This window comes from Phalacrocorax aristotelis, chromosome 16, assembly GCF_949628215.1.
Source record: "Phalacrocorax aristotelis chromosome 16, bGulAri2.1, whole genome shotgun sequence".
Classification (NCBI taxonomy): domain Eukaryota; kingdom Metazoa; phylum Chordata; class Aves; order Suliformes; family Phalacrocoracidae; genus Phalacrocorax; species Phalacrocorax aristotelis.
The window spans coordinates 4,491,792-4,505,216 of record NC_134291.1 but is presented as its reverse complement, the minus strand read 5'-3'; the positions used below and the strand labels follow the sequence as shown (position 1 = coordinate 4,505,216).

General features: G+C 39.4%; 1 protein-coding gene across 6 annotated transcripts in view; it reads right to left on the bottom strand.

Annotated features, from left to right (window-relative positions):
• Positions 1 to 13,425, bottom strand: part of QTGAL (queuosine-tRNA galactosyltransferase) — a 136,645-nt gene that overhangs the window by 21,085 nt on the left and 102,135 nt on the right. For all 6 annotated transcript variants that reach the window (XR_012663303.1, XR_012663304.1, XM_075111048.1 and 3 more), the window contains exons 8-9: positions 12,051 to 12,175; positions 2,450 to 2,585 (exon numbers count right to left, since the gene is read on the bottom strand). Coding sequence is in view for 4 of the 6 variants with exons in the window: in XM_075111048.1 (XP_074967149.1) it covers positions 2,450 to 2,585; positions 12,051 to 12,175 (261 nt within the window). In the remaining 2 variants the exon portion in view is untranslated. The remainder of the gene's footprint in view (positions 1 to 2,449; positions 2,586 to 12,050; positions 12,176 to 13,425) is intronic.

Below are 13,425 nucleotides of genomic sequence, written 5' to 3'. Positions count from 1 at the left end.
AACTCCAGCAGCATAATCCTTTGATTAGCGCTTAAGAAGGGAGATGTTTTAACTACTTCTGCAGCCTTTTGCCAATGACTTACTATGAAACATTAGGGTATCATTTAAGCTTCCGTTCTGAGATGGATAGACTGGGGTCTTACTTTTGGAAAAGCTAGGAAGTTACAATGGCAATCATAACGAGCCTGACTAACTACATAAACTAGCGCTTTAATCACTACAGATAACACTAATTTAACCAGAAATTACCTATCTAAAAGCTCGGCCTCTACTCTCACTTAGGATGATACAAGTCACTTTCTGAATCTGTTTATCTTCATTGGTTATTGAGAAAACATCTGAATACTTCAGATAACATGTGAGACAGTGGATAAAGTTTGATCGCTCTGTATGAGGTATTAAGGATCGGACTGTGACTGCATTTCAGCAGTAGTTTTCTGCAGTACATTTGCAAAGTGAGTCATACTTGGCACGAGCAATTGCATCTGACATGTAAGCTTGCTGAAAGTGTCTGGTACAGTAGCCAGTAATTAATGGGTTAATGCCAGTGCAATATTTCAATATCAAACTAAAGCATACTGGAATATCTGCAGTCGTAGCCTTGACAGAAGCAAAAGACTATCATGGCCTGCAACCCTGCCAAAGCAAACGTTATGTAAAGGTCAGCTGGAAAGAACGTCAAGATCCACTTAATTAGAACCACACCGTCAGCGCTCGCATGCTGGGGAATGAAGGTTGTTCCTCAACGAAGAAGAGCTAAGCTTTGGTTCTTTGGCAGAGAAGTAGCAAAAACCCACCAATATTATTTTTCTCTTGCCCTTTTTGTCATCTCTGCAGTGGCACCTTCAAATTATCGTTGTGTTTGCTCAACAGGATGTGACATCCTGAATGAATCACCTACAGAAGTAGGTGGCAAATGTAACCCAAAGCTAGAGAGGTGTTCTAGCTCAATATCTCCATGTTCTAGCTTACCCTCCATTTTGGCTTGGCATAAAAAAAGCTAGGAAACAAAACAAAACCAAAAAACCCCAACACCTAAGGTGCTGAGACACTGCTACAAAAACAGCATAGTCTATTTTTTCCATAACATCTCAAAAATCTAGCAGACAAGCTGCCGCCTCTTCCCTTGGAACTTATTTTCTACTTCTCGTAGTTTTGCGGACAGAAAAGTGCAATGGTTGCTAGTAAGTTCATGGAATTCTCAAAGTGCTCTGCAAAATACTAATAAAAGAGAACATTTTCATTAACCCCCCCAAAGTCATGTGCACGCTCCACCGCATGACCAAGATAACTCAATATATTTAATGGATGCTTCTGTCCTCTTTGAATGAAGTAACTGATGGGAGACACACCGCATTTAATCTTCGTCCTTCACACAGTTCACCCACCACCACGTGATGGCAATGGAAGAGGGATGGCACTGGAATATCAAGCAGGAAATTCAGGTTCACTTCTTGCATTGTGTATTTACTGTATGAGTGTCTCCCATGTCTATTCAGTAACTTCAGCTATGGATATACAAATTTCTTCTATTTTTTATGTGTGTGTGGTCTGAAGGCCACAACATTAATCAAGTTTATATATGTATTTGTCATTTTGTCTTCCCATCCATATTTTTAAGAAAAGAAAACATATTTGGCAATAAAACGAATGTTCTGTGGCTTTTTATAAGAAACAGCCATTTGACATTAGCCCTAAAGCCTTTATCTAACAAAAAGTTATTACGCAAAAGAAAATGCTATAAAAGTACAGTATTTAAACTCTCGGACAAATCTCTCCTGAGAAATATCTGCCACTGCCAAATATAAGAAACCTCCACGTTTTCAATTGACTGTAAATTGAATTAGATAGTCACGTGCAACAGTTTCTGCTCGCCTGTTCACCCTGCAGCCCACCCCTCTTTTTAAACAATCGAGCTTTTCATTCAAAAGCGAGTTACAGTACAACTACTCCCAACACAAACCAGGTCGGTCAGCATCCGACAGGGACCTGTCCAGTATCCGCTTAGGAATGGGCAAGTATTATGTGTGAATGAATAATCCTGGACAAGGCAGTTTAGTGTTATACCACCCAAGAGTTATTCTGCTCACCTTGGGAGCCTGGCTACTACGCGGTTAGGTACACACTAGCAGGCCATAAACGGTTCCAGCACGTCTCACCTACTGCTATGCTTAGTCAACAGCTAGTAGGAACTTGGTGCATATGTTGCACTACATACACACCATACACTCTAAATAAAATGCCGTATTTTAAAAAGAAGCATTTTAAAAGAAGAAATATGTTATACAGCATATTGAGAATTCCCCTGATGACGTTAATCATCAACTCGTACTTTGGGGACACAAGATCTTATGAGAATTTTGCTACATGATGTTAGAAGGAGCAAGGAGACACACGAAAGGGAAGGAAGGGGTTTTAGTGCAGATGTTACCCACTCTTAGTAGCTCACCTTTTTCTGATTAGCTGGTGACAAGCTTCTGTAGAGCTTCTTGCCTTGCTTGCCAGCATTCCAAATGGTGAATGATGCCCAGGAGCTCAGGACTCTGTCTTCAAGAAACCTGACTCGGTGATTCCAGATGGTTCCCCTGGAGAGTTAGAAAAAGGGTAGATTTTGACCAAACTGTTTCACACAATTAAAAAAAGAAAAAAAAAAAATCACACCAGAAAACTATACTAGAAATTCTGAGGGAACTGTTGGTAGAAAAAAAAGAAATTCTGTGGAAGTTCTCAGACAAAAATCATTAGGATAGATTCGAAGCCGTAGCTAAACCATTATCACCTTCAAGAACCCTAACAGAAGACTACAAGATGCTGAAAAACTGTGGCTCTGGTAATCGAATTCAGTACCGATAATTCCAGCTGCCCACCAATACGCTGTTTGCCCATACCCACACTCAGCATATGGACTGCTCCATAACCATGCAGTGCATACAGGCAAATGATCTCCTAAACCCAAGACGTTCCAAATGTTCACGTTCCAGCTGTCCATGCATTCACTCTCCTTTGTCAATACGAAGTCGAAATCTCACAGATTCAGACTCCAATCGACCCAGGTATACAGCCCAAGGCTACAATGAAATCCATTTACGTTGTGGTATTCAGCTCGAGTCTTCAACGAGTCAGTTTTCACAGCTCTGAATCAGCAGGCACCACAGAGCAACACAAACTACCAGCTGTTACGCACCGCTCGCGCTGTGAGGGTGCATGCACGCTCTTTAGACCAAACCAGAGCCATTTAATTTTAAAGGTTCCAGAGTATTATTCAGCAGTGATACGAGCATGACTGTGCCTTTATTTGAAGATGACTTTTATAAGAACTAGCCTTTCTAGAAACAAAGAGCAATAAAAATCCCTTTTTTTGTTTTGTTTTGGAACAAGTGGCATGCCTCACAAAACTTCTTAAGATATGCTTTAGAAAAAAAAGCAAGCTGGCAGATGTCTGGGTCCAATCACACCTTCAGGTTTGTAACAAGTTCCACAATACAATTTAAGCCAAGCGGTTGAGGTTAGCAACTGTGAGACTAATACCGAATGATGAACCCCGTGGCTTTGGAAGCAGCACCAAGGGAACACAGACCATCTTTAAATACTGAAGGCCCGTTGAGATCTTCCATAAGTTCAAGACAGGTTCTCAGAAAAAGAAGACAATTTCAAGGAAAGGATTTGTTCCTGGACCATTCCTCCTGACTCTCAGATCCACTTTGACAACTACAGCTTTTTCTGTGTACATGCACGTGTACGCGCATTTCCAATCGCGGTCAATCAGGTACGCTTTTAAAACAGCAATTCCCACCCTACAGTGTAAGATTTAAGACCGCATCATTTACAGTGGTTTCAAGAAAACTGCCTTTTGTTAAGATGATCTGTTTTATGCCCAGGTTCATTTAATTTTCATTAACTAGGAACCTCTCTCATACTTAACAGATAGTTTTCTAGATACAATAAATCGATTTCCTCCAGTTATCTATGGACAAATCTTCCCAACCGGCATCTCTTGAACAAGGCACCTCGAGTTGAAAATTTCTTTCGTAGGAAATTCTGATCAACGTTTGTCTTTCCTTGCTGAAAGCATTTCTTCAAATAGGTTTTTCCATTTGCTTTATCACGACAGAACATAATACACTTTATAGCAATTGTTACAGATTGTTCTACAATTTGTAATACATCTTGTGATCCAAGAAATTAGATGGTGCAATTAGTTAAAGCATTAACGGAAAAAGCCTAGTAATTTTCCTGTGAGATCCTAAAGCTGCCTATGGTTTGTCTTGGGAAGCATGTATATTTTCCTACCAATATACCTTCCTCACAGTTCAACTTTGAGCCCCACTTCCATCTATATCAAGTTGGTATGGAATTTAAACACCAAAATACTCAAAGAATATGTTATTTCTTCTGCTTCAAATAAGGCTTCTGATTCACGAGTCAGCAGAGGTTATCGTCGGGCAGCTACAGCCTGTTACGTGTGGTCTGCAAGTGCAGCTTGCTGTTTCATAGAAAAAAATCAAAATCCATTTGAGCTTCCTTGCTGTTAAGGATCTAAACTGCCCGGGTGGGCAGAGAGTCGGGAACAGGAGCTGCTACAGCTAATGCTGTTGTCAGTCATTCTCAACGACCCAGACTGCTCCGTCTCCTAGTTGCACTTCTGATTATCCCTAATCCTGTGCGCATCACACCAACTTTGGTTCCCTTACAAAATGCTAAGTACATGACTATGATCACTAGACAAGTCTGATGATCTGGCATTACAGTCACATATGACTTGTATTTTCTTGATTTTCAAAAATTTTCAATTTTTTCATTTTCAAAATTTCCCTTTATCTAATGGATTATCAAATGTCACAAAGCCAAATTTATTGTCCCAAATTATTCTTATGAAGTATGCATCTGAGGTACAAGTATAACACTGGAGGTCACTGAGGTTAATAGGTAACCTGATTTCTTCCAAGAAGTTTGTTAGCGAACTTTTCTAATATTTTACCGATAGGAATTTTGTGTTGTTCCTTCACATCCCTGAGTTATCGTTTGAAAAAGACGAAACCCTCATAGCACTAAGACATATGGATTCTTGCCGGGATTATTAACTAGCTCCAGCGAGCCCACTTCACTTCAGCGTGCGATTTTTGAGCACAGCCAAATCCTGCTTAGCACTTCATCATTGACTGTAGTGTGAATAACTTGGAAAGAACTTCACTCACAAATAAACGTACCTAAGAAGAACAGTTACTCCATAGAAAGTTTCCGCACTGTTTTGAAGACTACGGCCGTGCACCAGCACTTCAACTAATGGAGAAAAAAAATCTTGGATTCGACTGCAAATCTCTTCTAATGCAACCACAAGCTGCATGCCTGCTGCAAAGCTTTAGCTGCTGCTGGCATCCTTTGACACTTGCCTTTTTCCATGTCCATTAGAGCATAGTATATTCCCAGAAGAAAAGTTAAAGCAAAGAAATATGAAGGTCAAGTAGTTTTCCAGGATCACTTTACTGGAAATTTTAGAGCTTCTGCTAGCTTCTAAAAAGGAAGATTATTGCTTTACACGTAAATGGAAAGGTTTTAAAACTGATTTTACTTTGAAATGCGACTTCAAAAGGATAACACTGTATTACATTCCAGAGGCACTTCAGAATCTGTGCTGTTGACTTGAGTGACAAAGGCAAGTTTCTTTTCCACTTGAGTTTGCAAAGTTAAGAAAGGTAAGGGAAAAACAGGCAACGTACAAGGCACAAAAATAATTATCATCTAACTTCTAGGTGTAGGGCAAACACTGGAATCTACATCCAGGTGCACAGAAAATGTTCTTGTTACTCATGGAAGCGTCCTGGGACATTTAGTATTGGTTGCTTCCAGACAGCATGCATTTGCTGCCTAGGCGATGGGCGCCTGTATTCCACACAAGTCCCTACAGAGGTAAAACTCAAGCAGACCAAATCTCGCTGTTGGCAATCGCCCGCAGACAGCAGGCTGAAGCAGATTTACTGACCCACTCCTACCCATGAATGGTATAGCGAGACACACAAGGGCGGAAAGCATGTAAGGGAATTGCACTCAGAAGGATATGAAACTCATTAAACTCCAGACTAATTGGATCGCTGTTCAAATACAAGAATATTGTCAGGCAGCTTCATTTAAACACCAATAAATGGCTTTCTTAAATACCTATTTTGGGTTGTGAAAATGAAGCAAATATGCTCAGGACTTGTGATTTTTTGCCTGCATCACTACGAGGCTTTCTTATGAAAATGCCCACAGAGAAGTATTTAAACATCACGTCCCCATATCGCGTATGCCCTTTTTGATGAAACTTAACTTATAGCGAACACTTTGCAGTCTTGAGGTAACCCTGAAATACTTCTAACAGTGCAGGCCGAGATCATCAGATAAATACAGAATTGAGGGGAGAATTTGTGACTAAGCTTTAGAGGGACAACCATAGACTTAACCTTTGCGAAAACGTGCTCTGCACGAACAATGTGTCTCACACGTTGGAGCAAAAGGTAGCTCACAGAGCGTCAAGAGAGAGAATTTCAGTTATCCCCTTCAGGCTTCCGGCTCACTTAGTTTGCCACATTTTTTGATGTTTCCAGAATAGATAACTGGGATTCCTGCCTTGAGGTATCAGGGAACGCCATTTTCCCATCCTTTAAGAGCCAGTGCAGGTGCAGCAGACGGGAACTGTAGCAACGTGCAAATGATGATTAAAGAAAATGCCTGAAACGATCCAGAAGTTGTACAAACCACTACTCAGAGACAATTCTCACAGCTATTTTCAGATTTTACATTATTACATATTCATAGCCACCAGCAAAAACTAGGAGGTGTTATTCCTCTGCATCATCCCAAATCGAGGCTGCTTCTCCTACCCACATCAGAAAGGATTAAAGCAAGCAGTTTCACAGTAGCCTTTAGTATCACTTCCTTGCCTGTATTCAGCTAATAAGATTTTCCTCAGCCAGAAGGTGGGATACAAATTCTTCTGCTTGTAGAAGGTGGTTCCCACACTCTAATGCTCCTCTTTGACCCACAGTCTTGAAGTACATTATTTTCCCAATTTCTTTCGCTTTCTTGTCACTTCTTTACTTTACCAGAGAAATGTAAGTAGTGTACATTTTTCTACTTGGAAAAAAACATTCTAGAGGTTCACATAATTTTCCTAAGATCTCACTTGCTGTGGCCCCTCAATACTCATCAGTTATGTAGTCTGGAAGGAAGATGAGGAGCCAAAATTCTGCCGGAGTGAAATGAGGGTATTCATGCAGCGGGTGAGAATGACGACGAAGTGTGTTCCTCCGTCCCAAGTAGTTATTACCATACCATCCACCCAAGTAATATAACAATGGAGCTCTGTTAGAATGTGTGGTGACCTACTGACTGAATACAGGAGTCAAGAAACATCTGCTCTACTCCTATTTTGAAATGAAAGATAATGTGACAATAAAAGCTATATGATTTAATGTCTGAGCTCAGTTAAACCTCGCCATATTGTTTGACTGCCTTCCCCCAGCGAGGCTACATAAGTGAATCAACAGAGCAGACAGATGTACAAGTACTTGAGAAATGCACAAACACAAGCCCAATATCCTACACAGTACTGGAATTTTAGGCATTGATTACCATCCACAGTAACACTATAAATCTGACCTTTTCTATATGCGCCGGTCCCGCACGCTACTCAGGTAACACCAGACAGGAAGAGGAGCTGTTCCAGTGAACGGCTGCTTCCAGTGGGTCTTTTGTTCATGGCAGGGTGATAGAATTTTATATAATAGGTGAATCTCACCTGATAGATAATCCGAAGATGGAAGAACAGACAACTTTTCAATCACAGTGAGAGCTGAAGGAACGGATTCTTTACAGCTAGTTTTGCAGGCCGAATTCAAGGCCCTTACAATCCAGAGGAAATTCAGAAATTAATCCCATTTGAACCTTGACCATACTGGTGAATAAACTGATTTTTTTTTGTCGTCGTTGTTCTGTTGAACTTCATGTGAACTTATTAATTGCTGGACTATATCGTCCCTCTGAGTTATTACATTTACACTGTTAATAGGTTCTATTAATGTCTGAGTTCATCTTCAGGCCGTGGGTCATTAACTGAGGCATGGTTTGCATTGTGGCCTATTTTTCATGAAAGGCTTATTAAGAAAGACAGAGACTATCAATGTTAATGCCATTTACTTTTCAAGACTCTAATGAGGTCATTAGTTTCCATGTTTAATTGAAGCGCCAAATGCAAGCATAGAAGATAAAAATGCAGTTGACCTCATCTTTATTTCAGCTGTACAGGAATATGTTACGCTATTCCTCTCTCCTGCCTATTTTTGGATGCATATGCCTTTGCAGGAAATGAAGCAGGCATTCCTGCGCTCATCAGCGATACGGGACCCATGCCTCGGAGTACCTCTAAAACAACTCAATGTGTGTTTCAGACTGAGTGCCTGTTCTCCTTCGCTTAGATGACACTGGAAGCTTCTAGTGCCTGAAACCAGATGGTTTCAATAGATTACGTAATTTTGGTTATTTCTGCAGAACAAGCTCTTACAATATTATACTCGTTCTGAATACACGGCATATGAAGTTACCGTAAGCCTTGTAAGTACGGTTCACGTTTTCTGCATAAAAGGGAATCGCCTGAATCTCAGAGGGAACGTACAAACCTTATTTTCTGCATACACTAAATTTCTCTTGACCAAAACCTTGTACATTGCCACAAAGGTTAGCTACCTGCCCCAACTGCCTGTCATGAGCAACACTACCTAAAGACAAGTACAATGTTTTATTGCTCATCTTCTTCCAAGCTGACTTTTATCTCGCAGTGAGGTACATTGTTTTATATACAGTCCCTTTTGGCAAGATAAAAATCTATGAATTTTACAATGTTGTTATTATACACCAAACTTTCTTACTACAGTACTTCTCACTATAAAGGCAGCTCTGATACTGTATCACACCAGTGTAATGCAGCTATGTAGCACAAAGTACACACAGCCCTAGGATACAAGCTGTAATGTGAGATAAAATGATTTAGATCTAGAGAGATACAGTATGTGGGATTTTGTGTTGTAAATTCCTGGCTGAAGAGAAGTTTCTCAAAACTTGCCTCATTCGTTCCCATTGAGCAGGTATCCATCGTAGACTTTAGATGCAATCACAGTGAGAACGTTTATATTTCTGTATGCACCTAATGAAGTCTAAATATAGACTGTGCTTCGTTCCAATTTTGTCATATACCCAAAACATTTAATAATGCAATCTGATGCCTCCAGGGTAAGGGAGAATGCAAATAAGTTTTTGTTTCCTGCTTCACCTCTAGATATTTGTTCCAGAAGGATACTAATCAGAGGAAATGACCTAAAAATCATTAGTGTTTACAATCATACATACTAAATAAAAAGAACTAAATGTTGCTTGCCAAGTAGCTTTATATATATTTTAGGAAGTCTGAAAATGCAAAATCAGGCATTTTTTTCCCTGAACAGTAATGAAAGACACTCGTATAAACTGAAATCAGCCCACAATAGGCTATAAGCGACTGTCGCCTATAGGCTACAAGCTTGTACATATTCCTGTACAAGTGACTTTGCTGAAAAGCCTGAATTACACACCTTTGTATAAACAAGTCCTATTAACCAGCTCTGTTTTTTAAGACTGAAACTAGGCATAAACCATTTAAAAGAAAAAAAAAAAAAAAACAACTTTCCTACAAGCATCATTTTGGTCTCAGACAAGACATTGACCTGCTTGGTGAGTTATTACTTCCAAATCCAGGTCTAGGCTAACTCTGAAAATTCAAAGACAACATAGGCCAATGGTGAAAGGCAAATGCCACAGAAAACTGCTCAAACCTAACACACCATAAAAAAAAAAAGAGACTTCTAGGAAAGGTAGAAGGTGCACTAAGTAAGGTGAGCTGACCAAAAGGCAAATTTGGAAAGACCCAATTCAAATTATAAACTTAAACATTTGTGATGAGTCCATTAAGCTCTTTTTGCTCAATGCGCACCTCAGCCTTTAGAAACAAGCGCTGGCCAACCCCGCACAGGTCAGGCAGCAAACGGGGGAACAAGCCAGTTAGAAGAGATGTTACACAACCTCACACTGGAACGGTCGCACAAAATATTATTAACAGTAGTACCAGCAAAAGCCAAGACGAAGAACAGCTAGCCTGACTTCTTAGAATGAGACAAGAAAGGCGCCAATTTGGACAGGCAAACTGCACATCTGAAACAGCTTACAGTATTTCCACATTCTCACAGCATGTTGTAATTCAGGGTGCTTGTGCCACACAACCTTGTAGATCTGAATAAGCAACAGCTTGCAGTAAATTCATAACAAACTCATTTCCAAGAATAAGATGTTTTCCCACAGCTACAAGCAACAGGCTTCCAAGAGTTCTAGCATCCCATGATGCATGGCTGAAAGGTTTGTACCTAACTGCCAAAACGAAAAGAGAAAAACACCCTTACATTTAAACACACACACACAAAAAATTACCTCATAATTGTTTGCAAAATCCAAAGAATATCTTCCATTTGCTTGGAATGACTTTCAGGGTTAAATGATTTTACATACATATGCATACATAAATATATGTATTTATTAAAATCTATAGTGACAATAACCATGTGCATGATAGTTACGCTAGCATACTATAGTATTTACAGTTATACAGTAATATAGTGATATACAGCTAAAATGCACAAAAAAAGTTTTGTTGTACTAGTCAGTTCTACAAAGCCAAATAGGATTGACTGAAAAGTGTATTAATATCATTAAAACAGTTTACTTAGTTACCACTGTGATTCTGGTGCGGGACTCCTAAAGGACAGCAGAATTGGCATAATTTTTCACTAATGTCAGGGCATAAGAGAAAGGATGGACTTTGGCTCAGCTTGCAGGACTTCTGATCAGGAAGAATGCCTTTGAGGGGTGAAATGAGTGTGCAGAGGCATCACCGATTGACACTTTAACATGTTCTTTAAGGGTAGACCAGCACTGTAAAAGCAGCAGGCAACAGCTTACACGGAAGCACCTGAGAGAATTACTCCTAAACACCCTCAGGCATTTTTCAAACCTCATTATCTGATTTTGATGGTTTAGACCTTTTAAAACAGGAAAATAATATACGTAAATGCAGCACATTATCAGATGAAAGGTTTAGTTTGTTGTTTTTTTTTCAAAAGAAGGTTTTTGTTGGCATTATAAGTTTCTGTTTACTTTTTTGGAAGTTGAGACAGTTCATTTTGAAATTAAGCTTTAAAATTAAAAAAATATTTTCTTACATTATGGTTCACACGGCAAAAAATATGAGAATCAAAACCTCCCATATTAAAAATCTTAATTAAAAACCCTAAAACAATTTCACCACTAGGATGTATTTCAAACACGTTCTTGCAATCGTGTTCAAAGTATTGGAAAAGTTACCGCCTCACTGCTTGCTTTTGCCGTGTTCAGCAGATGAGATACATAATCATACGAAGTATTCTTAATCTGCCTTGAGGGTAAGAAACTCAGATGCTTTAAATAACCAGAGAGGTTATTCAGGCAGATTACAAGATCTCACGTGATCAGCTAGAGTCGCAGCTGAGGGATGGTAGCTGGAAGTTGAGAAAACAGTACTGCTGTGAAATTATTTCGAGAACAGTTGCAAAGATGAAACAATTCCTTTGAATATTTGTTAAATGTTAAAATGCCCCCACCCCATCCCTGCCTCACTAAATCATTAACACAGGTACACCGATAGGGTACAGGCAACAGGATCCGAACCGAAGACTTCAGTTCCTAACTCCAATTCCAGCATTACAGTATGTCACTCGAAAGGAAGCTGTAGCAAGGACGAACAGAAAGGTAACCTTCCACCACCAAAAGAGGATACCACCAACACATTATGCTTGCCTTTCAGCCTGTTTAAAACAACCAAACCAACCCCCAAACAATTAAACACAACCAGGTAATTATTTGGCTGTGTGATGTCTTGAAGAGATTAAGCATCTTTGCTGCCAATCATCCAAGATGAAGATAATTTTTAAGTTCTACCAGAAAATACAACTTACTCTAAGACGGAATGAGTTGCAGCCTGTGGATGGTAACGGTACAACAGGAGGCAATGGTTTACTCGAAAGACTCCACCACCCTTTTGGATATGTTTATAAAAAAACAGCAAGTCTTCTGGAACACCCTGCAAGAGAAGCGGTTATTTCAAACCAGGAAGCGACCAGTATTCATAGTTACATCTGAAGGCACGTTTTATTTTTCTGCCAAATGAATAATGTTTAACAATTTTATTCATATTCTTTTGTATGTCTCCATGAAGTTCTCTAATGGGCCATTAAATAATCATATCTGTAGAAAAGATAAAGCTATTTAAAAAAGCAAGCAGTGCTATTTAAAAAATGAAGTAGAGCTGACCACAAGGACAGAGGTGGAAAAATAAGCATCATCTCCTTTTGAAAGAGATCTAAAGCTTGGTACAGGTTCGCTCCAAACGACAGAAACCCAGCTGCTGAGGGGTTCATGAAGCCTGAAGCGCCAAGTAACCAAAGTTTACTGAAAGGGACCAGTGACTTCAGAGGAGTGGTTTTCCATTTTACTAGAATTGTTGTTCGTTCTTTGCTTGCCATATGTACTCCGATCTCTACTTGGAAAAGTGAATCAGGCCCTACAGTAAGGGACCTTAACAAAAACCTTACTAAAAACAACCTCAGAATGAGGCAACATCTGAAACCAAAACTTTTTTCTTGCAACTTATCTGCATGGTACATTCTTCCCGATGGGACTGCGAGCAATAGTGCTGAAACACTGCAAGAAAATAAATCTCCTAGAATTGCGGATCTATCAGGCTCTAGGAAATATTAGAGATATCACGATCACATGCAACATTTCCCACCTAAAGCTCTGAAAATCTTCATGCCCAAGAAACAGTATCAGAAGGGCAATCTTGTGGCACATAGTATTCAATTACACATCACAGCATACGAAAGCATAAACCTGCCTTTAAAGATACAGCCCCATACCGAAGGTAAAAAAAGTAGCATCTGTTTACATTTTGCAATGGTACAACTTCTTGAAACATGGCTAGAATATCCCATTTTTCTAAGCTTAAATACATATTTTTTTTCTTTCCTCCAACCCTGTGTTTAAAAGGTCACATGATTTTATCAGGCTAAATATCTCTGCTGTATAAAACCAGGTGGTCCAAATGCAATATTTAAGTGTAGCATCAATAAAAAGCTGAAAGATAGCATGACAAAGTTGTGGAGGAAAATTAGAAGAAGGGAAAAATATTGAAATACATTTCTTGCTGTAGGCAATATCATATACATGAATAACTGGGGAATAAACCTCAACCTCGACTTTAGGTATTCTATTTCAACACAGAAAATAATAAAAGCACAAGTTAAAAAAAAAAACAAACACAAATTTTTTCCC